We start from the raw sequence: 26879 nt of genomic DNA, 5'->3' as shown, positions 1-26879 counted from the left end.
GTTAGTTGACTGGATGGGTAGATGAGTGGTTGATCCACTGAATGTGTGGATGAATGGGTGGGGAGATGGATGGGTGGTTGGACATGTAGATGGGTGGTGGGTGGGCAAAGCAACAGTCCTATTATGTGCGCATTATGGGGTAGTCCTAGTGACTGTGAACCTGGGGGTTGGGTGGAGAAGGGGGTCTTACACTGCGGACCTAGGGCAGCTGTAGGGGCATGGAGGTAATTAAGTTCAGTGTGCATAATGAGGAAGGAGGGAATGAGCTTGTGGTTGGAACGTAGCTGATTGGGAGCAGGGGACTGAAGGCTAAGGATTCGCCATGTGGAGTCCTCAATGACCTATGAATGACCCACGGGGGAACTTCCCTGCCCCCTCCCCGCTCTTCTGGTGCTATTATTGGTCCTAGCATTGGAAGAACCAGTGGGGTGATGAAGAGCCATAGAGGGCAGAAGGACAAGAGTGTTGTCGTGGTAACAGAGCCTCTCCCTGGACTCTCAGGCCGCGCGGGCCCTTTAAGGGTCACCCGACTGGCCACTCCCAACATGGCGGCGCGGCTGCTAGCTGCCCCCCCATCGAGGTGGAGCAGGCAGGGGTGGGGGGGAGGGGTTGACCCGGACCTCCCCATCATGGCGGCGCGGCGGGGCTGTCGCGCTGAGGTCACGGCGGCGCGCCGGGGGGGGCGGGGCTGCGGGGGGAGCGATTTAAAGGGACAATGTCCCCCGAGCGGTGGAGGCGGCGGCGGCTGCGGAGGCCGCGGCACCGGCACCGGGAGCGGCGAGGACCGTAGCGGCAGCGACGGCCGCACCAAAGAAGGGAGCTCCGAGCCCCGGCGCCCAGCCGGCGGCGCCGCCTCCCTGGTGAGGCCCGGCCCGGCCTGGGGAGCCCGCGGGCGGGGCGGAGCCGGCACGGGGAGGGGGAGGCCCGGGCCGGGCAGGGCCAGGCGGGACCCCCCGGGGCGGGGGGCGGGGGCGGGGCCTGCAGGGGCGGGGCCTGGTCGGGGGCGGGGCCGCACAGGTTGTGGGGAGGAGCGGGGGTCTTGGGGCAGGTGTCCCCCCTACCTCGGCGCGTCCCGCGGGGTCTCCCGCCCCGAGGTGCACGGGCGGAGGGCGCATCTCCCGGACCCTGGCGCCCCGAGGGGTGCGCTGGCGCGGCGCCGCCACCACCCCTGCGACCCCCGGGGGTGTCCAGGAGGGAGCCCTCCTCCCCACGCTGCCAAAGTGCTCCGAAGTTGCGGTCCCGCCCGTTCCCCGCGGGCAGTGCCCACCCGGTGGGCACCCGCAAGTGCTTCCTTGGGGCCTGGGCAGGGACCCCCCACCACAACGACCAGTCCACGGACGGGCCCCCTGGGAGCCTCCAGGCCCCCGAGGGCAGCGCCTGCAGCCAGGCCTGGAGCCCCGGCCCCGCCCCGGTTGCCTGGGCTCGGCCTCCCACCATCTCCCCGGGGAGGGCGCCTCATTCCTGCCCTTCACTTTCCGCCGTTACCTTGAAGGTATTTATAGGTGGAGAAGACAGCCCCCACCCCCACAGCCTCCCCAGGGTCCTCATTTCTGGACCAGGAGCCCCATCCTTCCCTTTTGCCCTCAGACTGAAGAGATCTTGGGAGGGTGGGATGAAGGAACCCAGGGTGGGTATGCATGAGGGGTAATGTTGGGGTGAAGCGAGGGGGTTAATGCTGGGGTCACTTGAGGCTGAGTGTGAGGGTGAAGGGGTTAATGCTGGAGAATCCTAAGGTTGTGTGTGAAAGGAGGGTTGGAGTGTGGGAAAAGTGCAGGGGTAACTGATACGGGCAACAGAAGCAAGAAAAGTGCAGGGGTAATGATGGGGTGGGGGGGACTTGAGACAGTGTATAGGATCGGAGTGTAGAAGTGGCCGGGATTCGGGATTCCAGATGAGGCATGCGCACAGGATATGCACGTGCATGGAAGTGAGGGCACAATTGGTGAAAGTGCAGCAGTGTATGAATGAAGGGAGCCATCGAGAAGTGATGGGATTAATGCTGCAAGAAAACAAGGTGGCTGAGTGTGCATGTTGTAAAATGGGGTAAACTGAGGCAGTGCAGGATCTGTGTAAAGAGAGGAGTCATGGATGGGGAGACTGAGGCATGCTGAGGTTAGGGACCTTTGGGATACAATGTGTGAGGATAGGGCCTCAGTACCATGTACTTGCTCACCTGTGCTGGGAGGTAAACTGAGGCACTGAGCTGCAAGGGTGAGGACTGGAGCTTCAAGGAAGGAGAAACTGAGGCAGACTGCGTGCCTTTCCTACCTCCCCTAAGCAGCTTGTCTCTCTGCCCCCCAGACCTACAATGCCTCACTGAGCCAGGCGGACAGCTGAGTGGAGCCAAGCAGAGAGCATCTATGGATGGGCCCCTGGCAGGCGGCCTGGCCGCCCCGGATCGTCCTCGAGGCCCTGAGAGACTGCCTGGCCCAGCGCCGAGGGAGGACATCGAAGGTGGGGCTGAGGTTGCTGAGGGGGAAGGTTGCATCTTCCGGTCCACCCATTACCTGCCTGTCCCCAAGGAAAGCCCTCGAGACATTCTGGATGGCAGAGGTGGCATTTCTGGTAAGAGGGTGGGCCCTGTGGCCCTAGGGGAGCATCCAGCCAGGTCCCGGAGGCTCAGGGAGGGCCAAGTCACCCAGCCCAGCAGGGGCTGAGTTGGAATTCTGATTCTGCCTGGGTTCAGAGCCTCTGCATTCTGCTTAGTTTCCCATTTTACAGTTGTGAAAACAGAGGTCCTGGGGAGCTAATGACCTGACCAAGGCCCCCCAGTGGGTGACAAGGAGCTGGGACTTGACTCAGGTCTGCCTGACTTCCTTCTCTGAGCTTACTAATTGTGTCCAGGTGCCTAGCTTAGCACCCCTATCCCCATTCCCATCAGTCTATCCCAGTTCCTTCTTGCTGCACTGTCTTGGTAAGTCCCTGAGCCATTGGTCCCAAACATCTTATGCCCTCTAGTGGTTAGGGAGAGACTGGGTAGTCAGGGATGACAGCCACCCCTTTATGCCTCGGTTTCCCAGCAAAAGGGGATCTCACACTGTCCCCACCTCAAGATTTGTTATTCCTTCATTGAATACTCAGCAACCACTATGTGCCAGGCTCTGTTCTAGGCGCTGGAGATACAGCTGTAAACCAAAGTGGCAAAAGTTTCTGCCCTCAGGGACCTGACATTCTAGTAGGGGAGACAGACAACAAGCAACTATATAAATAAGATATGGGCAGATAGTGACAGGTGCTGTGAAGGTATTTAACAGAGTGCCAGGATCATGCCTGGAGAACCTGGGAAAGCCTCCCTGAGGGGATAGAATTTGAGTGGAGCGTGAAATGAATGGTGGGAAGGGCAAGCCAGGGAGAGGGAACAGCAGGTGCAAAGGCCCTGTGGTGAGGAGGAGCCTGGCATGTTCAAGGGCCAGGCAGGAGCCTGATGAAGGTGAAGAGTGGTGAGTGCAGTACAGGCTAATGTACTACATGTCTCCCTTCATCTCCGTGGCCTGCTCTAAAGGCCTTGGTTTCCAGGAATCTCCAAGCACTCTGTCAGGGGTTTCCTACACACCAAGCCCTTTATGTGATCATCTCATGTCATTCTCAAAAAAACCCTATGGGGTAGCCTTGGTTATTATTATCCCATGTTAGAGATGGGGAAACTCAGACCCCATCTGAGGTGTCAAGTAAGTTGCCCAAGGGCCCACAGCTAGGCAGTAACCTGGCTTGACAGCCCTCATCCTTAACCACCACACTGTGTCAGGGCATCCTTGACCTGCCCCAGTTCACCTTAGCAATGCTCATGACACTCAGATATTTACAGAGCACCTCCTAAGGGCCACTGGTGCACAGCAACCAAGTATACACACCATCCCCGCCCCCACTGGACCCTGCCATCTGGGGTCAGACAGAGCAGCCACCAGGTGCTAGGACACAGTCACTGAGGTTGCAATGGGGGAAGCACAGGCTGGGGGACACCCAGGAGTCCTGGATGAGGAACATTGAGTCAGACAAAGAGGGCAGGGGACATCTAGGCAGGGGGCTCCACACATGCAATGGCGTGGAGGTGACTGGTGGCACCTGAAGGGGATGAGGGGGTGAGACCCCTGCTCAGAGAACCTTAGCCATCCCCTCCTCCAAACCATTAGTAACTCAGGCCCAAAGAGAGGCAGGACCGTGTCCCAGGTCACGCAGCTGGCCGGGACAGGCCCAGGACTTTGATTTTGTGGGAGCCCTGCGGAACAGGCTCTGGGTCCTGGGGCCCTCTCTGAGTCTGGTTCTGAGAAACTGGGTGCTCTGCTGTACCTGGCAGAAGTCCCAGGTCTGGAGAAAAGAAGGTAGGTAGGTGGGTAGGTATGTCCTCACTCCCCCTGGGGAATCAGCCAGGGTCCAGTGCATGTTCCTGGGGAGGAGGGGAATGTGGCTGCTGAGGGGGGTGAGGTCCACCCTTACTGGTGTCCCTGAGCATATGGGGCATGGGGCAAGGGTGGCTTGACTTGGAGTAGGGTCGCGGCCTGGAAGCTGGAGGAGGGCCTGGGCGTCGGACACATTGTCTCCCCCCCGCTGCCCTCTCAGCCCGTTCCACCCCGCCTTCCCTGAAGCAGGCACCTGCCCTAGGAGTCTTGTGATGCCTATAAATAGGAACAGCCTCTGGGGCTGCTGTTCCATGCAGAAGCCTGGGCCCTCCCTCATGCCCACCGAGTCCTTGGAGCCCCTCAAGAGCACCCCTGGAGTGGCTACCTCCACACTCCACCTAGACACGGATAAATCCCTTGCCTTCTCTGTCCTCCGTTATGGCTGTTGGCCTGGAGCCCCTACAGACTCCCTGCAGCCCCTCACCCACAGTTTGGCCTCTCTGGTTGGCCTCCTGGGTGCACCCAAAGCTTGTGGGGCTGAGATGGTCCGCATGGATTGCTGAAGAGTCTGGTGCATGCCTGGCATTGGGACCCGGGGGCTAGGGGATGAACAACGCATCATTTCTGCCCTCCTGGGGCCCCAGGCTGAGGAGGAAATCAGAGCATGGAGTGAGTGGGCCTGAGGCTCCCGGTCAAGCCTCCAGCTTCCAACCTGGGACATGTCTCAGCCAGACCTGAACCCCGCCCCAGGCACACCCATGTCCCTTCCTTCCCCACACCGCCGACTCTCTGGATCGAGCATTTACTCTGTGATCTTCCTTGGCATCTGTCGCTTGGCCCTTCAAGACTGGGGCCGTAGCTGTTCCCATTATATTGAGGAGGAAACAGGCTTGGAGCGGGAAAGGCATGACCTTCAGGTTCCCTCTTGGGCTGGAACTGGATCTGTCTGACTCCAATGTCTAGATTCTTGGCCACTCTGCCAAGCTGCCTGGCTTGGGGTTCAAGCTGCTCACGGACACGCTCCTCATTTTCAGTCTCTCATTTTCAAACCCCCTCGGGGACCCCAAATGGCAGGAGCCAATGAGGGCCCCTTGGCATGGCCACTGCCCGGGGCTGCATCCAAGGTGCCTTGTCTGATCCATGGGGACTTCTGGACCCCCGCCGGCTGTGGAGGCCTCTGGATAAGCCCCCAGCCCCCAAGTGTCCTGGACACAGGGCCCTGCTTGGTCTGCTTCCTCCAAAGTTGCTGCCACTAAAAATAGGAGCTTCACTGGAGCCGCTCAAACAAAGAGGCCAATACGGCCCCCTGGCTCGTGGAATTCTTAGACAACGGCAATCGCAGAATCATCGAATCTGGGACACTCGGAATCTCAGGAGCTTGGGGTCCCAGAATCTCAGAATCAGGACACCTGGACCCTCAGACTTGCACTTCTAGCCTGTGCTGGGGATTGTTGCCTGTGAAATGGTTGCCCTCTACTGAGAACTCATGTCTGTGATTCTTGTGTTCTCAAGAGACCCATTTCTTGGGGTCTCACTCCCTTAGCTGGTCCAGGCCTTGATTTCCCAATCCTCACACCCTCTGCAACACTCCACCCACTCCATCCTCCCACCCCGACACCAGCCCTTTCATCCGAGCACACTCCGACCTGGCCCTGCTCCCCATCAGTCTACCCCAGAGCTTTTCAAATGGAGGCGATTCTGCCCCAAGGGACACTTTGGCAATGTCTGAGGACATTTTTGGTTGTCACGACTTCAGGGCCAAGGGTCAGGGCGGGAGGTGGCATCTGGGGGTGAGGCCAGGGATGCTACTGAACATCCTACAATACACAGCATGCCCCCCACCACAGAGAATGATTTGGCCCCAAATGTGAGCAGCACCGAGGTTGAGAAACTGTTCTAGATGATGCAAATTTCTGTATCCCCATCACCACCCTCACCTTCCAGAGGCCACATGACAGTCACAACCCTTCTCTCAGACTCAGCAGAAAGACACCTGGCAGTATCACAACTTGCTGACCCCTACCCTCTACCCTCAACAGCTCTTAATTTTTTGGCCTCTGACAGTCAGCTCTCAATTTCCTGGGCAAATTGGACAGTAGGGGATTTGAAAAAGTACTAAGCCCGGCAGTAGCCCTCTTTCTGGACCATCCTCAAATTGAAGCTAATCCAGCAATTGCATCTGTTGGGCTCTGGATGGGGCACAAGTTCCCCCAGTGTGTTAACCTTGGCCCATGCAATTGGCCTGTGCCCCAATTGGCATGCTCGCCTGCGGCAGGCGGGTGCAGCAGGCAGAGGAGGCACAGGCCAGGATTCCTGTGGTCGCTCCAGGCATTGGCTCCACAGGCGGATAATGGAGAGTTGGCTCTATCTGTGTGAGGGTTCCTAGGACGGCATGTGATTCTACAATGTAGGTCTGGAAGGGATTCTGGGAGGCAGGAGGCAGGAGGCAGGGACGGGCCCTCTGCAGCTCAGACTAGAGGGCTGCTCACTCTTCATCTGGCAAGCATTGGTTGAGCACCTGCTGTGTGCCGGGCACTGAGGTGCTGCAGTGAATGAGGCCCTGGGGTGGGGATGGGGCAGCTTATGTGCTAGCAGGGGACACAGGCAATTTCAGAGAGTGCTAAGAAAAAGAAAATACAGGTAATGAGAGAAAATCATAGGGGCTCAGTTTAGCAGGTGGCCAGGGAAGGGTTCTCCAGGCAGAGGGAATAGCTGGTGCAAAGGCCCTGAGGTCAGAAAGAGTTAGGTGGGTTTGAGGCTGGGCAGAGTGAGTGAGGGGTAAGGAGGAGAGGGAGGTGAGGCTGGAAAGACCTGCAGAGGTCCGACTCACGGGGCCTTGTAGGTGGTGGTCGGGAATCTGGCTTTCATTGTAGGTATGATGAGAAGCCAGGTGAGATTTTACCAGGGTGTGACTTTAAAAAAAATCACCCTGGCTGCCAGATGGGGGCAAAGAGAGAAGGGTTGAAGGCAGCAAGCCCTGGTGATCCCCTAGGAAAGAGAAGGGGACTCCTCCAAAGAAACCCCTTTCAAGGCTCAGGAGTGCAGAGGCCAAAGGCCTCTCAGGGGAGAGGAGTGGGGAGCCGGTCAGGCCCTTCCAAGGTGCCCGGCAGGGCTCCCAGAGCTGGGGTGCTGTGAAGAGCCCCAGCCAGGGGGACCCCAGCCCCTCAGGGTCTCCCCTCTCTGTTGCAGACGGGCAGCCCCATCCTGGCCTCAGCGAAGCCCTCCCCCGTGCCACCTCCGCCACCCATCGGATCAGCAGCTGGTGAGTGCCACGCTGGCCCTGACCTCAGGGAGGGCAGGGGGGCAAGCAGGACATGCCTAGGCCTGAGAGAAGCCCCCAAGAGTGAGAAGGGGATAGGAGGGAATCTGGAGGCCAGGCAGGAGGAGGTGGCTCCCTGCAGGCAAGCCCCTGGGCATTTGTAGGGGGTGGAGGGAGGATTGGGATTAACACAGACAGTCAACTCTCATTATCCCTGCCAAGAGCAGGGCCAGTGGGCCAGGCCTGGAGGTTGGACCCTTGGAGTCCTGTCTCTGCCAGGTGATCCTTAGAATAATGTTCAGCTTCTCTGAGTCTCAGTTTCCTCATTGGTAAATGGAGCCCCTAAGGTACATCTCACAACCTCGCCTCGAGGACCCAAGGGATGTTGGGTAGGAACAGGAATTGACAGCAATGCTGATGGCAGCAGCCTTTTATTAAATGGCTTGGTGGGTGCTAATATGCAATAACATTCATATTGGGATTAATAATAGCTCTCAGTTATTTAGCGCTTGCTGTGTACTAGGCTCTCAGCACAATTTTACCCCGCTGAGTCTTTGCCATAACCCTGGGGGGAATGGTCCCATTAACATTGCATGTCACTGATGGGGCTTAGAGAGGTAACCCTGTGATTTACGCTCAGCCTCTCAGCGGAACCCGTTTCCGCATCTGTTCTGTGGGTGTGATCCACAGCCCCTCATGGAGGCAAGATCTTGAAAATGAGGAGGATTGATCAGGAACAGTCATAATAAGAACCCACAGTGGTCATGGGCTTACTGGGGATCAGGCAACAGGCCAAGTGAAGCCTTTGAGTTGTGTCATCCTCACGCTACACTTCATGGGGTCAAGGTCCCCATTTGAATAAGCACCTGCAGTGTGTTAAGTTTTCTTTGATTATGGGTATGAGAAAGCTCCCTTAGTCATTGCATAAGGGCACAGAAGCTCCTGGTTCTTGGGACTCATCTCCATTTTTAGGATTGGAAAACTGAGGCTCAGTGAGGTTGCCTTGCCTCCCCTCTCCTCCAGAGGAGGTCAGGGTCACTGGGGCCACAGGCTGAGCAGGGACTTTGCACCTCTCCTGACTCTGCCCTTCTAGGAGGGGAGATGCAGGGAGGAAGGTAAATTTGCTTGAGTTGTTTATGCTGCAGAGTTTCACCAAATTTGCTGGAAAGATGAGGCTAAACAAACTAGATCACCCCAATTTGGGGAGGACCAAGACAAAAAAGCAGCCTGAAGCATAGATCGGAGCCTTGGACCCTCCCAGGGGACGGATGAGAGTTGACTGTGCCACCAGACCTGGGGACACTACTTGTGATCCCTGCTGTGGTCTCTGCACACTCCCAGCCACCCACCCCGTGCCCCGGGGCTGGGCTACATACACAGGTGTTCCCTGGGAGCTAAATCTAGTGTTTGACCCAACGGCCCTGGAAGGGTCCACATGTACTCCCTCTACCTCCCGACCCACACCCCAACACTCCCAAGCCCCTCTGAGGCAACCCCTGTCTCAGACTGCCTGGGACCCCCTCCCCTGCCCAAGGAAGGGAAATTGAGGCCCACAGCTAACCTGTCCCCATTGGCACTTCCTTGCAGCTGCTGGGATGGAGGCAGCCTGGACTTCCAGCCGGGCTCCCCACCACCCCATCCCCTGGGCCACTTCCCTGGCCCCCCCGATGGCCGGGGGCCCTGGGAGCACCCCATGGTTCAGGAGGCCGGGGAGGGCATCCCACCTGAGCGGAGGTTCGAGGACTCGGTCATTATAAGAACTGTGAAGCCCCACGCTGAGCTCGAGGGCTCTAGAAGGTTCTTGTACCATCAGGGTGAATCGAAGCACTTGGAGAAGGTCCCCCGGGGCCGGCCCAGGTTCGACTGGCTCCAAGACCCAGAAGAGCAGGCCCCACTCCAGGATGCAGCCCTGCACCTGGACCTGCCGCCCCAGCTGCCACCCCTCACCTCCTTCCGGACAGTGCTCGTGCCGGTAGAAGATACCACTAAGACGTTGGATGTGCCAGTGGTGGGCACCAGAGAACATCTGGCAGACCTGGAGGGCCTGGCCCAGCCGTCCGAGTGGAGCCTGCCCAGGTCGGCCTCAGAGGTGGCCACACAGACCTGGACGGTGAACTCAGAGGCGTCTGTGGAGCGGCTGCAGCCACTGCTCCCCCCGGTCCGGACAAGGCCCTATCTGTGTGAACTGCTGGAGGAAGTGGCCGAGGGGGTGGCCAGCCCAGACGAGGATGAGGACGAGGAGCCAGCCGTGTTCCCGTGCATCGAGTGCAGCATCTACTTCAAGCAGAAGGAGCACCTTCTGGAGCATATGAGCCAGCACCGCCGAGCCCCGGGCCAAGAGCCCCCGGCTGAGTTGGCCCCCCTGGCCTGTGGCGAGTGTGGCTGGGCCTTCGCTGACCCTGGCGCCCTTGAGCAGCACCGGCAGCTGCACCAGGCCTCCCGGGAGAAGATAATCGAGGAGATCCAGAAGCTGAAGCAGGTCCCAGGCGACGAGGGCCGGGAGGCACGGCTGCAGTGCCCCAAGTGCGTCTTTGGCACCAATTCCTCCAAGGCCTTTGTGCAGCATGCCAAGCTGCACATGCGTGAGCCACAAGGCCAGGCTGCAAAGGAGCCCTTCGGGGGCGGCAGCAGGGCTGGCAGCCCAAGCCCCGATGCCACCCCCCTCACCTATCAACCCTACGGAGATTCCTTGGGCCTCAGTGCCTGTGTTTTCTGTGGCTTCCCCGCGCCCAGCGAGAGCCTGCTCAGGGAGCACATGAGGCTTGTGCATGCCCACTGGGAGGAGGATGGTGAGGCTTTTGAGGAGGATCCTGCCAGCCGGCCCGGCACCAGCCAGGATGCTTATGCCCGATTCTCTGATGCCACTGACTACTTTGGCAAAGCTGAGCCGCTCTTGGCCCCCATGTGGCCGGGGAACCCTGCTGGATACGACCCCAGCCTGTCCTTTGGCCCTGGCTGCCAGCAGCTGGGCATGAGGGATTTCCCACTGTTAAAGCCACTCCCACATGGCTCGAGCCAGAGGCCCCAGGGAAGGCCAGCCTTTCCCTCGTCACTAGCATCTGCCCCCTACTCCTTACAGGCCAGTAGAAGCAAGAGTGCTGTCCACCCACAGGGGCTCTCAGCCCAACTGGGGGACCAGAGGCACCCTTGGAGTGAAGAGGAGGAGGAGGAGGACATACTGCTGGCCTCGGAAATGGACTTTTCCCCCGAAAATGGGGTCTTTGCACCGTCAGCCACCCCCGGCCTCATCCCACAGTCAGCCCTGGAGCTCAAGCGGACATTCCGAGAAGCCCTGCAGACAGCCGAAGCCTCGCGGGCACAGCAGCAGCAACTCTGTGGGATGGTGCCGGTCGTTCTGGTGGCGAAGCTCGGGCCGCAAGTCATGGCTGCGGCAGCCAGGGCCCCTCCGAGGCTGCGGCCTGAGGAGCTGGGGCTGGGGGGTGGCCACCCCCTGGACTTCCTGCTCCTGGACACACCGCTGGGTGGCCCTCTGGGGCTGGACACATTCCTGGATGGGGACCCAGCGGAGGCACTGAAGCATGAGGAGCGGAAATGCCCCTACTGCCCAGATCGCTTCCACAATGGCATCGGCTTGGCCAACCACGTTCGGGGCCACCTGAACCGCGTGGGCGTCAGCTACAACGTGCGGCATTTCATCTCCGCCGAGGAGGTGAAGGCCATCGAGCGCAGGTTCTCCTTCCAGAAGAAGAAGAAAAAAGGTAGGGCGGCTTCACTCCGGCACCCACCTCCCTCCAGCACCTGGGAGATGCACAGCTGGGCAGCTGAGTTCTGAACCAAGCAACCCTCACTCTGAATCCTCCCGTAGTGCCAAGCAGGGTGAAGTCAGGGCCTCCCCTCTCAGAAGACCTGGGAGCTGAGGCAAAGGTCACCACATTGGAGGAGGTGCGGGGACACCCCAATGCCCTGGCCCTTCCAACAGCTGGAAAGAGTATGGGCAGGGGAGTCAGCCCCAGGCACGGAATTTCGTTGATTCCTTCATTCATTCAACAAATATTTATTGAGTTAGGGCCCCTCTGTTCTGGGCACTTGGGAACACAACAGTGAACGGAACAGCAGTCCCTGCCCTCCTGGAGTGTACAGCCCAGTAACAGGAGTGGTGGGACCCTGGCTGACTTCAGAACCCCTTGGGCTGCCTGTGAGGTATGCAGATTCCCAGGCACCAAGGTTCTGATTCCGGGGGTCTGTCTCCAACACCAGTGCCCTGGGTGGTTCTGATGCTGGCAGACATGGAGCCTACGTGGGGAGGTGCTGGTATGGTGTTTGAGAGTGTGTGTGTATGGGCACTGGGGGGAAGGGGCAGGGGACAGACAGCCACAAAACCAGGCAGTTACAATGTTAAGTGACCAGGGCTGTGATGGGGGAAGCTCGGGGAATCAGGAGTCTGGGGAAGCCAAGAGAAGCTCCCTGACTCTGCCTGGGGGATCCAAGCAGACGCCCAGAGGAAGGTGTCCCATCCATTTATCCATTTCTTCATTCAGCAAAGATTTAATTTATAACACTGGGGTGTATAGATATGAGCTCTAGACAAAAGAGGGTATTAATCAAATACCCAAACTCACCCAAATGATTGCAAATCCACCCTGGAGAAGTATTTCTGAAGGTGGGGTCCCTGGTGCTTTGAGCTATGTAAGGGGAGAAAATGGAAGGTCAAGAAGAGAAGACTTCTTGGAGTGAGCTATACAGGCAGGAGCATAAACAGCAAAGGACAAGGGAGGCATCCAGGGTGAGGAACAGCACTAACTGTGTGATCCGCTGAGGATGAGCAGCCCCGGGAACGGGGAAAGCTGGGGCTGTCCCCCACCTCCCCCAGCCAGGCAGTCCATGTCCTCTCTCTCTCTGCAGTGGCTAACTTCGACCCGGGCACCTTCAGCCTGATGCGCTGTGACTTCTGCGGGGCCGGCTTTGACACTCGTGCTGGCCTCTCCAGCCACGCCCGGGCCCACCTGCGTGACTTTGGTATCACCAACTGGGAGCTCACTGTCTCACCCATCAACATCCTGCAAGAGCTGCTGGCCACCTCAGCTGCTGAGCGGCCCCCCAGCCCCCTGTGTCGTGAACCTGGGGTGCCGCCTAGTGGCTTCCTGACCTCCCGCCGGCCCCGCTTACCTCTTACAGTGCCCTTCCCACCCACCTGGGCTGAGGACCCTGGGCCAGCCTACGGAGATGGTAAGGGGAGAAGGGGCAGGCAGGGCCGGAGCCCTAACCCTTCCCAGGGGCCCGGAGGGATGGAGGAATGGGAGGGGGCAGCCACTCTGCTTTCCTGGAAGTGTTTCAAGTCACTTTACAAAGTAGGTCGACAACTGTCCTGCCACCTAGGGGTCATTGCTGTTTTACTCAGGGGCTGGGCCAGGGCTCCTTCTAGATCCAGTTCCTGCCTGCCCTGCCTGACAGTGATTTTAACATAGGCTTATTGAGCTCTTTACTAGGAGATACTGTCCTAAGCACTTTACAAATATGGACTCATTTACATCCTCACAACAATCCTTTAAAGGCAGGTGTTATTATCCCCATTTTACAGATTCGGAAACTGAGGCACAGAGAGTTTAATTAACATGTCTGAGGTCATACAGCTGAAAGCATGTGGAGCTGGGATTTGAAAGCCCAGGAAGCATAGGCTCCAGAATCCTTGCTGTTAATGGTATCTTTTACCTAGTGGGCACTGTCTGATGGAACTTTCTGAGATGATGGAAATGTTCTCTAGACAACGGTACTGCCCTACAGGGGTACAGGGTCACCAGTGGCCACATATGGCTGTTGAGCACTTGAAATGCAGCTAGTACAAGGTTAGTGGTGATCCAATTGGACAGTGCGGATCAGGAGTCTACATTCTAGATTTTCAATGGTGCCTACTGTGTCCAGCAGCATTGATAACCCCTCCCGTAAATGAGTGCTTGCTGTGTATCAGGGTTTCATCTCACACCTGAAAACAATTCCATGGAGCTGAGGATTGTTGTGTTCCTGTTTTATGGATGAGGAAACTGGGGGTCCTCTGCTTTGCCACAGCCACAAAGCAGCAGAGCTAGACTTCTGCACACCATGTTCGGTGGTCTCTCCAGTGTAGGATGGCTTGGGAAATCCAGAAGTAATACTTCGGTGAAGGAGCCTGGGGCTGGACACCGTGGAGGCAGTGGAAAGGTGAAGGACCCAGCCTTATAAAGCCTGACTTTGTGGGAGACTTTACTGAACCTCAAAGCAGAAAACTCAGCAGTGAAGAGACGGTGGGCTCTGAGGAATGGAGAAGGTGCCTGAACAAGGGAATTGTCCAGGGGCTGCCTGGGGCTGAGGCTTTCATCTCCGTTTCTGCTACCTGGAATTTCCAGGGTCCTACCTAATTCTGTACCCTGGGCTTTGCTGGACCCATCCACAAGCCTCCTTACCAGTGAAGGGCACTTGAGGGTCTGCAAAGAGAAGAGGGGGCCTATCAAAGCCCCCTCTCCTCCTTGGAGAATGGGGAGATTTGATAGTGGATAGTGGACAGAGAGAGGATAGTTGTTGGTTGAGGTCACACTTTGGGGAGAGGCAGAGTGGGGGTGTGACCTCAGGCTTCTTGCCTTTGTGAAGGCTATCCTCTAGGCATTCAGCTCACATACCTGGCTAGGTTTGTGGTGTTTCAGTGGTGGCTAGGAGGTGCAGCTTGCTCTGAAGATGGCTGGGGAGCACAGGAAGCAGTTTGTAGTCTCCAGCACTGCCCCCTTCTTTCTCTCACTCCAGCAGAGGCCTGAATGTCAAGCTTACGCCCTTTACCCGGCACCTGGGCCAGGCACCCCAAGAATGGCAGCCCGCATCCAGCAGCCAGGTTCATCTCTGGCTAAGCTGTTTCCACCAGAAGACCAATGTACCAGCCCCCAGTTAGTTCTGAGGGAACTGGCCAAGTCATTGGGACATAGGAGTCAGCCTGGTACTGTACGTGGGGGGAAGCTGTGATCAGTCTTTCAGTGAACACGTTGGGGGTGAGGGCGTTAAGGAGTGGTTGAGAAGATCCCGGAAACCTTGCCTGAGGAAAGATGTCCAGGATTAGGGCTCGGTCTAGGCACCGACCCTGCAAAGTGGCTATCCTTAGAAACCTCTCCCACGCCTCCCTAAGCTGGCTGTAGGGAGCCGTTGCCAGGTTGGGGGCGGGGCAACGGTCAGATGCTGGCTCCACCCAGCTGTCAAATAACAGCTGGGGGCAATCCGTTTAGTTTTGGGGAGGGAGAAGCGGGTTGTGCTTGAAATGTGTTGTCGTTCTTGTGGGGAGTTCCGCAGGATTGCCGGACAGCGCCGTCGGGGGACAGTTGGATACCGGGATGGTGTTGGGGGATCCTCCTAGTTGGGGATCAGGTGTCTTCCAGGATTCCCGACCCGGAGGGGAGACTTCCAAGGCAGGGAACGGAACAGGGTGCCGGGGCAGGTCCTAGCTCCGCCCGTCGGGCTCTAGGAGCCTGGATGCTGTTAAGGCGGATGCGTGTGGCCGGAAGATTCCTATAGTAGTTTTAGGGATGTCCGGGGGGGGGAAAGAGTGTCCTGGTCCGCCGAGACCTGGGCTGGGGCAGCAGTTGGCAGCCGCTCGTAGCACTGCGTGCGTGTGTCCGCAAGCTCCTCACCAGCCTGGCGGGGACAAGGGTTCCGTTCGCTGTGCTCGGCGCTCGGCCGGCCGCCCTGGGCGCGCCCCTAGGGACGGGGCGGAGCGGAGCGGACTCCGCGGCGGTGGCGCTCGGCGCTCGGCTGCTTCCGCCTGGGGCGGCCGCTCCGCGTGCGCCGGAGCCAAGATGGCCGCCTCCACCGCCCAGTGCCGAGTGACAAAAGCGGAGAGCAAGGCGGCGGCGGGGCCGCGCGCGGGGGGCGCCCGGGAGCGCGCGCCCGCGGGGGCGCCCCCGCTGGGCCCCCAGAGCCCGGGCCCCGCGGCTCTCCCCGCGCCGCCGCCGCCGCCGCCGCCGCCCCCACCCCCGCCGCCGCCGCTGCCGCCGCGGGACGGGCCCAAGGCCGAGCCGGAGCCGGGGCCCGGGCCCGCGCCCGCGCCGGGTAAGAGCCCGCGCCGGGGAGGGTGCGGGGAGGGCAGAGTTGGCGCCCCGCTCGCCCCCTGCCGCCGCCGCCGCCCCGACGCCCGCCATCCAGTCTCCGGGACTTCCCCTCCCCCCAGGCCCTCCAGTCGCGGGGACCCTGGGCCTCCCGTCGCGGCTCGCAGGGTCCCGGGCTTCAGAAACACTCTCTGCCGCCACTTCGCGGAACCCTCACCCCATCTGACAGATGCCCCCTGAACCCCTTGGAACCTCTGGATCGTCTCTTACCACAGTCCCTGTTTCTCCCGCGCGGAAACCCACTCCAAGTCACTTCAGCCTTGACAAGGTCCCTGCCCCATCTGACAGACGCGCCCACTCCACCTGGAGGCTTTGACAAAGTCCTCGGCGTCCCGGGCCCCGGTGCATCCCCCGACCCCCTACGTCTCCTTGCCTCTGTAGGAGTCAAACTGAGTCAGGGACCTGCCTGTCCTCCTATTAATAACACTGAGCACCTCCAGGGTCCCATCTGACACACAGTTCCTTCATTCTCAGAGCTCTCTCCATGCTCTGAATGCTAAACCCGGGACTCAACAGGCTTCTCAAGCCCCCTTTTCTGAAAAATTAGACCATGAAAACTCACCTTTGACTGTCTGTCCTCCTATACGCCTCACGTGGAGAAGCTTCCTGGCCTGATGGATGCCTCAGAGACTTCCTATAAAGTTCTGTGATTCCTATTCTCTCTGTCCCCAGTAAGGTCCCCTGCTGGTCCAGGCTCCTAGTTCTTACCTTACCCCACCTAGGGCTTAGCTTGTGATAAGACCACCCCAGGATCCCCAGTTGTCTCTGCAACCCCAGCCCCAGCTGTCTTGTCTGGTGGAGATTCCCCACAAGTTCCATGGAGCCTTCTCCATGTCCTGAGCTCCCTGCCTCTGCATTGCCTCTCTGGCCTCTGACCCTGGCCTTGTCTTACTGAATTCCCCTTCTGACTGCCACCTACCCGCTCCCAAGACTGATAGATGCTTCCCTCCACAGAGAGGAGCCCAGAGAGATCTCTCTGCCCAGAGAGATATTTTCTCTGAGATCTGCTAAGGTGGGAGTCTTGGCTCAGACTAGCACTGCGTCCCCTGACCTGTCCGTGTTCTGGTAGGTGGAAGCCGTTCCTAGTCTCTGCTGTCAGTTGGCAGCCTCGACATCCCTGCGTCATATTGGTGCTCGGGGTTATGGACGGAGCCTCAGCTTTCATGGGGTGAGCTGCATTTCAAAGTGAGAGCAGGCACCAAAGATGAGGAAGAAGGCTCCCACCACCACCGCCAATGTACCCCTGGCCCTCAGTCCTTACGGGAGTAGACAGCCCACACCTTGCCTGGGCTGAGCCTCTCTTCCCAACCTCACAGGCCTGGGTTCTGAGGAAAACACAATGGTGGCCATGGACTTGGGCTCCCCCCTGCTCCCCAAGAAGAGCCTGCCTGTCCCTGGGCCCCTGGAGCAGGTGGCCAATCGGCTGAGCAGCAAAGTGGCTGCAGAGGTTCCTCATGGCAGTAAGCAAGAGCTGCCAGACCTCAAGGGTGAGTGGCGCAGGTGGCAAGGGTGCCGGCCAGGCTGGTCATACAGGGAGCTCTTGGGCCTGGGAGTTAATGTGGGGCCCCAGGTTAGCCACAGCTTTCTCTCTGGCATCTCATGGCACCAAGGAGACACCCAGCTATCTTCTCTCTTGAGCTTTTGCTGTCACAGGCATGCATGGCCTTGAGCCCTGGTCAAGGGAGGGGCATCCAGAGAAGCAGTGGGCATGTTCATCAAGAGCTCACACCCAGACCCAGTTCATGTGCTGACTTTGATTGCTGATAGCTATGTGATCTTCTGCATGAAACTGCCTTGTTTGTCCATTGATTCTCAGGTCATTATAGAGTAATGACAGGCGCTGTGCTGGACCCTAGGGATGTAAGAGATGCAAAACAGACCTGGCCCTTGTCCTTGGGAGTCACTGAAGTTGGGGAGCAGGGAGGCAGAGAAACAGATAGTTAGGGATAAGGGCTCTGCAGAAGAGGGTGCAGGCAGGGCACCACAGAGACCATGGCTGAGGACTCCAACCTAGCGTTTGGGGCATGAATTAAGCTGTAGATGGTGGCTAGGCCTTAGCTTTTGTTTGGCAGGTCAGCATCTGTGTGAAAACCTGCTGCCAGGACACCCTGGTATGTTAGAGATCTGAAAGGCATTCCATGGGCTGGACCACAGAAGTGCTCTGCTCCTGCTGTGTGCCTTTGGGCACAACTCTTCCTCTCTCTGAGACTCAGTTTCCTTATTTGCAAACTGAACAGGCTAATTCCTGCCTTGTTAGGGTCATTTTAAGGGTGGGAGGTGTTGACAGAAGCAAAACACTTGCAAGAGCCTGGGTGATTGGGGCCCCCAGGGGAGGAGAAGTGGGAGAACAGAGACTGTGCAGCCTCACAGCTAGCTCTCCTGGCCTCCGTCTCACCTTCCAGCCCAGAGCCTGACCACCTGCGAGGTCTGTGGTGCCTGCTTTGAGACACGCAAGGGCCTGTCCAGCCACGCGCGTTCCCACCTGCGGCAGCTTGGGGTGGCTGAGTCGGAGAGCAGCGGTGCCCCCATCGACCTCCTCTACGAGCTCGTGAAGCAGAAGGGCCTGCCCGACACACCCCTTGGGCTGCCCGCGGGCCTGACTAAGAAGTCCAGCTCGCCGAAGGAAATGGTTGCTGGAGCCCCACGACCCGGCCTGCTCGCCCTGGCCAAGCCCCTCGATGCCCCTGCAGTCAACAAGGCTATCAAGTCACCTCCCGGCTTCTCGGCCAAGGGCCTGGCCCACCCGCCCAGCTCCCCACTCCTCAAGAAGGCATCACTGGCCCTGGCGGGCTCCCCTACCCCCAAGAATCCTGAGGACAAGAGCCCCCAGCTGTCCCTGAGCCCCCGGCCGGCTTCCCCAAAGGCACAGTGGCCCCAGTCTGAGGACGAGGGGCCCCTGAACCTCAGTGAGTGTGGGTCCTGGGAGCCGAGGGAGGTCCTGGCGCTGGGAGGGGCAGGGCCTCAGGTTGGGCTGCAGGGCTCGGGGTGGGGGCAATGGGGACTGCAGCACCTGTGTCCTGAGTCGACTGGGCCAGAGTGTGTTAATCAAGGTGCTGCATCTGCTGTTGGGCCAGTCACGCTGCATATTATCTGTCTCCCATTTCACTTCGATTTTCTAACCCCTGGAAGCCTGGCTGTGGCTACTGAGCCTGCCAGGATCATCTCACCACTTAGGGGCAGCTTTTGGCTTTCTCTGGGCCTGAGGGTTGGGGCAGTGAAGGTAACCAGGGCTCCCGTGGGGCACCTTGGGTCCTGCAGGTAGACAAGTGGTCCACCTGACAGGAGGTCCCATGGTTGGCCCTGTCTTCACATTCTCCTGCTCCTGGTGTCCTTTGCAGAGGTACCTCTGTGCTCAGGGATGGAGCTGTACCTCCTGGGCTGCCTGTGGGCATGGCAAAGAAACTCCCAGGCGTGGTGAGCAGATTAAACAAGGGCATCCCTTAGGAAGTTAGGCCTTCCCACACATTTGTGGTCATTAGAGTCTGGGGGTGAGCCTAGGCTCTGGCACCCTGCCCAAAAGGGCACCCCAGTTGCACCTCACATTCCGATGAAGCTGCTTCCACTGTCTGCTGTGCTTCCAGGAGCAGCGTTCTGAGCAGGTGTGCCCTTGGCTGTATGATGCTCGGCAGCCGGTGGGCCCCTGCTTTGCGCCCCCCACCCACCCCGCACAGCTCCATAGCTGAGGTCCCTGGGAAGAAGGCCTGGAAGCATCAGATTGTGCCATTGGAATCTGACCACTGCCTCTGTACTCCACGTTCTTACGCTCTCTACACTCACCTTGATGCCAAAGGGCTAAGCAGAGAACAGGACTTTCTGCTTCCCAAAACCTCTTAAATCTGTGGCACGAGTCTTGGACCTCCAGCAGCCTGGGCAGCCGAGAATCACACCAGGCCCTCCCGCCTCAGTCCCCCAGGGCCGGCCAAGGTGGCGGCCGTGAACCCCCCTGTGTTTTGTCTCCGCAGCTTTAGATAGTGACGGGGGCAGAGAGCTGGACTGCCAGCTGTGCGGTGCCTGGTTTGAGACCCGCAAGGGCCTGTCCAGCCACGCCCGCGCCCACCTGCGCCACCTGGGCGTCAGCGACCCGGACGCCAAGGGATCCCCCATAGACGTGCTCCACGGGCTCATCAGGAGGGACGGCGTCCAGATCCGCCTCCCACCCGGGCGTGGCACCCTGGCCCTGCTGGGGCGGCCTCCTCCCGCCTCTGCGGCCCTCTCCTTGCTCCCCCCCCCACCGCCGGCCACGAAGGCCAAGCTGAAGGCCGAGGGTATGGCCAGCCCCTGGGGGAAGCAGGACCTCTCAGCCGCCGCAGCCGCTGGCATTTTCTGGGCCTCTGATGTGGAGCCGTCTCCTCTCAACCTCTGTAGGTTCTCGCTTCAGCCGCCCCCTCCTCCCTGCGGGCCCTGGAGCCCCTCCCAGGGGGGGGGTCACAGCCCCATCCCTACTCCCTCCCTGCTGGGGCAGGGAGTGGACAGGGGCCCTTAGCAGTGGACCGGTTCTGCCCAGAGATCTTGTCGGCAGTCGGCTGCTAGGCCTTCTCTCTTGGCCTTTGACCTCCATGACTGAGACTCTCCCTGAGAATGAAGGCCAAGGGTGGGGTGCTGCCTTTTGGTGTGGAAGGTGCCCATGGTTGCCCCTGGTCTGGATGGCAGGGCTACCACTTCCTGCCCCCATCCTCGTTAGGACCCGCAGAGCCGTCGAGTCTTGGTTCTGTCCTTTTCCACCAGGACCAAGGGCCCATGCGCTCTCTAGAGCCTCCCTGTGCTCCTGCCAGGTGTCTGGCCCCCCCGCCCTGCTCCTCAGTTCCCTCACTTGCACTTGCCCTCCACCACCACCCCAGCACCTGGACGTGCTGCTGTCCACGCCCAGCCAACCAGGAGACCCACAGGTGACTGTGCTAACAGTGCCCACGGTGCTAACTGCCCCTTTCTCCTGCTGCAGCTTCGGGCCCAGAGCCGGCACGTGACATCCGCTGTGAGTTCTGTGGCGAGTTCTTCGAGAACCGAAAGGGCCTGTCGAGCCATGCACGCTCGCACCTGCGGCAGATGGGCGTGACCGAGTGGTACGTCAACGGCTCACCCATCGACACGCTGCGGGAGATCCTCAAGAGACGGACCCAGTCCCGGCCTGGCGGACATCACAACCTGTCAGGGCCTAGCCCAAAAGCCCTGGCCAAGATGGTGGGCAGCGGAGGTCCTGGCAGCTCACTGGAAGCCCGCAGCCCCGCGGACCTTCATCTCTCACCCCTGGCCAAGAAGTTGCCGCCGCCACCAGGCAGCCCCCTGGGCCACTCACCAACTGCCTCTCCTCCTCCCACGGCCCGGAAGATGTTCCCAGGCCTCTCACCCTCCCTGCCCAAGAAGCTGAAGCCTGAACAAATGCGGGTGGAGATCAAGCGGGAGATGCTGCCGGGGGCCCTTCATGGGGAGCCGCACCCATCCGAGGGTCCCTGGGTGGCACCTCGGGAAGACATGACCCCCTTGAACCTGTGTAAGTGTGACCCTGGGGCAGGACAGGGAGAACAGGTAGAGGGGTCTTCCCCCACACTTCCCTTGGGGATACCCAGAACACCCAGGGTTGCAATGGAAGGGAAGTACACAGGTCCAAAGGACAAGGGGCTAGCTGTGTGTTCCTGCTACACAGACCCCCAACTGAGCTGCTTCTTGATTATTCTTCATTCCTATGAGGGCCGCAGAATTGTGTCATTAGGCAATGGCAAAAAGATTTTATCTCTGTACCATCTTTAATCGATTGATAGTGGCTACCATCCAGATTCCTAGGGAGAAAGACTGCAGGGATCAATTGGTGATGTCTGCCATGGGCAAGAGTATGAGTATTGGAAATGGGTGTCTTTCTCATATTCTTGGTCACTAAATGCTTGGCATTTGGAGTTCAAGTTAAGGTCTCGGCTGCTCCAGAGTCTAGCAGTGTATGACCTTGGGTAGTTACCTCTTTTGGAAGATGGAGATCAGCATGGTCCCAACTCTGTAACGTGGTTTCCTTAAGTGGTGTAAAGCACTTAGCTTTAATGCTTAAAGCTCTGTGTATGCAGTAGCTGTAACATCCCTATTATAACAAGCAAGTGCACTTCCCTCTCGAACTGTCACTTAGCTGCTGTGTGCTGAGCAGGTGAGGATGGCCCAGGCCTCTGCCTTAGTGCTCACATGCATTTCATGTCTGCTTTATACCACGTGCTTTGAATTGCTCCTGCTTTAGGGTCCCTCCACCCCAGTAACACAGGGAGGTGGTTTCCATCTCCATTTTGCAGAGGAGGAAACTGAGACTCAGGGGAAGTGGCTTGCCCAGCATCACACGGGGTCACAGCCAAGCTTGCTTCTGAGCCCAGGATCCAGGGAGTGCTTGTTATTCGATACTTCACAATGTCATAGGGAGTCATCATGAAGCCAGCTAGAATTTGAGGTTGCAGAACAAGCAGAAGGGCTGGATGATGTACACAAGGGCCTCTGGAGGCAGATGAAGGAGCGGGTCATTCAGGTCTGGGGCTGCATGGATGGGACAGCAGGGCACTTAACATTGACCTTGAGCTTGGAGGCTTCCTGCCAACAGCCACTGCCTCCTTCTCCTCCCCCTGCCCCGACCCCCTGCAGCGTCCCGGGCAGAGCCAGTACGTGACATCCGCTGTGAGTTCTGTGGCGAGTTCTTCGAGAACCGAAAGGGCCTGTCGAGCCATGCACGCTCGCACCTGCGGCAGATGGGTGTGACCGAGTGGTCTGTCAATGGCTCACCCATCGACACGCTGCGGGAGATCCTCAAGAAGAAATCCAAACCATGCCTCATCAAGAAGGAGCCGCCGGCCGGAGACCTAGCCCCTGCCTTGGCTGAGGATGGGCCCCTCACGGTGGCCCCTGGGCCCATGCAGGCCCCTTTGCCGCTGGCGCCAATGGGTGGCCGGCCAGGCAAACCAGGAGCTGGGCCAGCCCAGGTTCCCCGCGAGCTCAGCCTGACACCCATCACTGGTGCCAAGCCTTCAGCCACCAGCTACCTGGGCTCAGTGGCAGCCAAGCGGCCCCTGCAGGAGGACCGCCTCCTCCCAGCAGAGGTCAAGGCCAAGACCTACATCCAGACTGAACTGCCCTTCAAGGCAAAGACCCTCCATGAGAAGACCTCCCACTCCTGTAAGCAGTGGGTGGCAGGGTCCTGGGAGGGCATCTGCCAGGGCCTGTAGGGCTGGGCAGTGCCATGCACACACATCCCCAGTGGGGGTCAAGGCCCCAGTGGGAGGCGGGACTGGCTCCCGACCTGGGCAGCGCCTTCTGGGTACCCTTGCTCCCTTTGGGCTGGGGCTCAGCAGCACCCCCTCTGCCTGCAGCCACTGAGGCCTGCTGCGAGCTGTGTGGCCTTTACTTCGAAAACCGCAAGGCCCTGGCCAGTCACGCACGGGCGCACCTGCGGCAGTTCGGCGTGACCGAGTGGTGTGTGAACGGCTCACCCATCGAGACACTGAGTGAGTGGATCAAGCACCGGCCCCAGAAGGTGGGCGCCTACCGCAGCTACATCCAGGGCGGCCGTCCCTTCACCAAGAAGTTTCGCAGTGCCGGCCATGGCCGAGATGGCGACAAGCGGCCGCCCCTGGGGCTGGCACCTGGGGGCCTGGCCGTGGTGGGCCGTAGTGCCGGGTGTGAGCCAGGGCTCGAGGCTGGCCGGGCAGCTGACAGTGGTGAGCGGCCTCTGGCAGCCAGCCCGCCAGGCACTATGAAGGCTGAGGAGCACCAGCGGCAGAACATCAACAGTGAGTGCTGGTGGAGGAGGGTCATGTGCTGCCACCTACTGGGGTTCCCCTGGCTGCCCCCTGGGTTCCCTGCTGTGCATCTGCCCTTAAGTCACTTTCCCAGTTTGCCCTCCCGTTCAGTCATCTATCCTTCATCCCACCTGTTTCGAGGTCCAGGAGGTGTCCAGTCATCAGCTGTCCTGACTTAAAATTCCCCACAGCATTTGCCCCTTGCTCGCTGAAGGCAGGAACTTCCTCAGGGGACTTGCCCTCTGGCTCATCTCCCATCCCTGTCCCCACCTTTCCCTATCTCAGAATTTGAGCGCCGACAAGCCCGCCCTCCAGATTCCTCTGCGGCCCGGGGTGGTGAGGAGGCCAATGACCTGCACCAGAAGCTGGAGGAGGTGCGGCAGCCTCCGCCCCGGGTCCGGCCAGTCCCCTCCCTGGTGCCCCGGCCCCCCCAGACATCACTCGTCAAGTTCGTTGGCAACATCTACACCCTCAAGTGCAGGTATGCAGGCCGTGGGGGAGGGAGGGAGACTACCCGCCTGCCTGGGGGCTTGGCCGTCCAGAGCCTCTGAACAGGTCTTGGGCTGGTGGAGGCAGGAGATGTAGCCTCAAGGACTGCCCTGGGGTGTGGCTGGACTCAGGTTAAGGGCTCCTCACAGACAGTAGCACCACAGAGCATCAGGCTGAGACCTTGAGCTTTATAGCCAACAAGACCTGAGTTCATTTGCCAGCTCTGACCCCAGCTTAGTGACCATGAGCAAGGATTTCGTGCTCCATGCGTCAATATTCCCACCTATAAAACGGGGTTGATAACAGACCTACCTAATAGATTTCTTATGAGGATTAAAAGAGTTGAGTATTTATAAAGCGCTCAAACTGTGCCTGGCACATGGTAAGCACTTGGCAAGTATTTGCTGGATTAAGAAAAAATAGGTCTTAGTTCATTCTTACCGAAGTCCATGTGTGCGTCAGAAGCCAGGAAACTGAGAGTCTGAGATGTGATGTGCCTGCCTCAGGCCACACGGGCAAAGTCAGAGGTAGGATTGGAACCTAAGTCTCGGAGCCATGAGCTTGGGTTCTGGGCCCCTATGCTGTGAGGCCTCTCTTGGGCCCAAGAGGATGAGGAGCTGATGAGTTGGATGGGTAGGAGTTAGTGCCCAACCCCCTTTCCCTGGCTCCCATCCTTCTCTCCTGGGCCTTGGTGGGGTAGGATCTGCTTCTCTGTGTCCTCTCCCATCTCAGAGCACATGCTTCAGTCAGCTGGCAGAGGTGCTTAGGAAGCTGGATGGCCCATACCCAGTCCCTTGAGCCAGCAGACTGCCCTGAGCATAGAGACGGGGGTCTCCAGGGGACCCTACCGTGACCCTATGATGGGTAGAGGTAGCGGTACATGGGAGAACATCTAGCTTCTGGGTCCCCCTTCCGTCAAATCCTGGGCTTACTTTGTTCACTCTGAGTAGCAGTAGGTGTGCCTGATGCTCAGGGTGTGGCCTGGGCTATGCTTCCGCGTCTCCTCACTGAAGTGGCCACTTCTCCCTCTCTCTGTTCCCCCCCACAGGTTCTGTGAGGTGGAATTCCAGGGGCCTCTCTCGATCCAGGAGGAGTGGGTGCGGCACTTACAGCGGCACATCCTGGAGATGAATTTCTCCAAAGCGGACCCTCCGCCCGAGGAGCCCCAGGCCCCACAGGCACAGACAGCAGCAGCAGAGGCGCCCTAACACAAAAGCATTCCAGATCCCCTCTCATGCCACCTCTATCTCCTCTTCCTCCTCAGTCTCCTCTCCCTCTCCTCCCTCTCTCTTTTCCGTTTCCAAAGGAGCAAGCCAAAACCTCAAACCGGCACCTTTCAGGAGCCGGGCACACTACATCCGGGGCACTGGAAGCCAGCTAGCCATGCTTCCCCCAGCCTGAGGACTCTGGGGCCACACACAGGGCATCTTCCTTCAGCCCACACCCAACTGCCCACCCAGTTCAGCAGGGGCAGCGGCCAGGTCTCTGGTGGCAGCCAATCTGTTCACAAGGGAGGAAGGCCAGCATTCTCCCACGTCTAACAGCCAGGCGGGCTATGTTTGCCATCCGTGGCCACTTGCAAAGACCCCAGGGACCACTGTCTCCTGGTTCCCTCTTGCCCCTATGAATATCACACACGCACGCACGCACGCACGCACTCAACGTACTTCGTGAGACCCGGGAATCTGCCCCAGCCCTCTAGTTCCCGAGTCGAACGACGACCACATCACGCCACGGTGCTTGCTCAGGGGAAGCCACACTCCCTCTGTGGCCCGCTGCTGGGGCCTGGGAGCCCCCCCCACTGAGCCCACAATGCCACGGAAATCCTTGTTGGCCACCCCCCCAAGAGGGGCCTTCCCAGCTGGGAAGAGCTCAGAGCTGACAGCTGCCTCCTGCCATGTCAAGGCCCCCCAGAGCCTTGGGGGCTCCAGGGCCTGGGAGGGGGTGGGGGTGGGACTCTCCTTCCCCACCCTCACTCCCCTCCCTCTTTTCACTGTTGCTTTCTATGTATAGCTCCCTAGACCTTTCCACTTTTTTAAAACCGCATTTTGTGTAGAGAATAAGGAACGTGGATCTTTTTATTTTGCAATCCTGGGCCAGCTAGAAACCGGGAGCTGATTGACCTTTTAACTTTTTTCAGTGGCCACATTTTGGTTATTGATGTACCTAGAAGTATGTAAATTAGATTAAATTTCTCTTCTGGAAACACCCCAGGGCAGGCAGCCAGCGTGTGTTTTTCTGTCGAGTGGACAGGCTGGCATTGTCTGTCTGGCAGCCAGGGCTGGGATCGAGCCACCTCCACCAAAAGCCCCTGGAAGCCCTGGGTTTTCCTGTTGGCTGCCAAGCCCACCAACCTCTCTGGGGATGAGCCCAAGTTCCCAGCAGTTGGCCCTCGATGGCATGGCTGGTATGGGTGCTCTGGCCAGCTGGTGAAGTGACTCCTGTGAGCTGAGGAGAGGAACCAGGACTCTGGGCAGCTGGTCTGGGAAAGGAGCCAGGATTGAGAAGTGATTGAGGCCTGAAGGGCTCTCTGAGGGCAGGAGCTGTCCAGTGAGGGTGTGGGGGACTCACTGGGGGAGGGTGAAGTGCACAGCTGCTGGGACTGGCCTGCCTTCAAGACATGTGACTTGTCTGGAGACACATGCACCCTGAACCTGACTAACATGAGGGGAAAAAGAGAGCTGCTGGCTCCTTTTCGTTGTTATTTATTTTCTCGTTCTGCAAATGTTTATTGAACATTTCTGAGATTTTAAGAGATTTTGTTGGCTGCTCCTTCTTGTTTATTGCATGTGGTTTTTCAGCTCATCATTTTCACTTAAACAGCCAAGGGCTAGAAAGTAGAAATGACCTCATGGGGCAGAGGCCTCCTCCACCCCCAACCCTATTATCCTGGGCCCCCCACCATGCCCGTGGCTGGGAAGGAGGGGCTAACAAGCTGTGATAATATGCCCTCAAGAGT

The 26879-nt window shown here is 58.9% G+C and overlaps 1 protein-coding gene across 9 annotated transcripts; it reads left to right on the top strand.

Moving 5' to 3' along the window:
- Nucleotides 1–701: 701 nt before the first annotated feature.
- WIZ (WIZ zinc finger) lies at nt 702–26673 on the top strand. Of its 9 annotated transcripts, none has more exons than XM_059061164.2 (13): nt 702–860; nt 2302–2565; nt 7527–7599; nt 9184–11315; nt 12460–12783; nt 16991–17161; nt 18077–18580; nt 19637–20035; nt 20614–21162; nt 22281–22808; nt 23003–23422; nt 23717–23912; nt 24969–26673. In XM_059061164.2, exons 2-13 carry the CDS (start codon nt 2361–2363, stop codon nt 25126–25128), a joined length of 5661 nt encoding a protein of 1886 aa, XP_058917147.1. In that variant the 5' UTR covers nt 702–860; nt 2302–2360; the 3' UTR covers nt 25129–26673. The 9 variants fall into 9 exon arrangements, with proteins under 9 accessions (XP_058917147.1, XP_058917139.1, XP_066888468.1 ...); XM_067032365.1 differs by lacking the exon at nt 702–860 and adding an exon at nt 1022–1492; XM_059061156.2 differs by lacking the exon at nt 16991–17161.
- The last annotated feature ends 206 nt before the right edge of the window (nt 26674–26879 follow it).

The sequence above is a fragment of the Kogia breviceps genome, chromosome 4 (genome assembly GCF_026419965.1).
Source record: "Kogia breviceps isolate mKogBre1 chromosome 4, mKogBre1 haplotype 1, whole genome shotgun sequence".
Lineage (NCBI taxonomy): Eukaryota > Metazoa > Chordata > Mammalia > Artiodactyla > Physeteridae > Kogia > Kogia breviceps.
This window is presented reverse-complemented; position numbering and strand designations above follow the sequence as displayed.

Excerpts from the sequence above, each read along its gene's own strand:
- WIZ (XM_059061164.2), top strand. The coding sequence starts at position 2,361 with ATGGATGGGCCCCTGGCAGGCGGCCTGGCCGCCCCGGATCGTCCTCGA. Across the intron at positions 11,316-12,459 it reads CCAGAAGAAGAAGAAAAAAG|TGGCTAACTTCGACCCGGGC; the intron begins GTAGGGCGGCTT and ends CTCTCTCTGCAG. Across the intron at positions 12,784-16,990 it reads TGGGCCAGCCTACGGAGATG|GCCTGGGTTCTGAGGAAAAC; the intron begins GTAAGGGGAGAA and ends CCAACCTCACAG.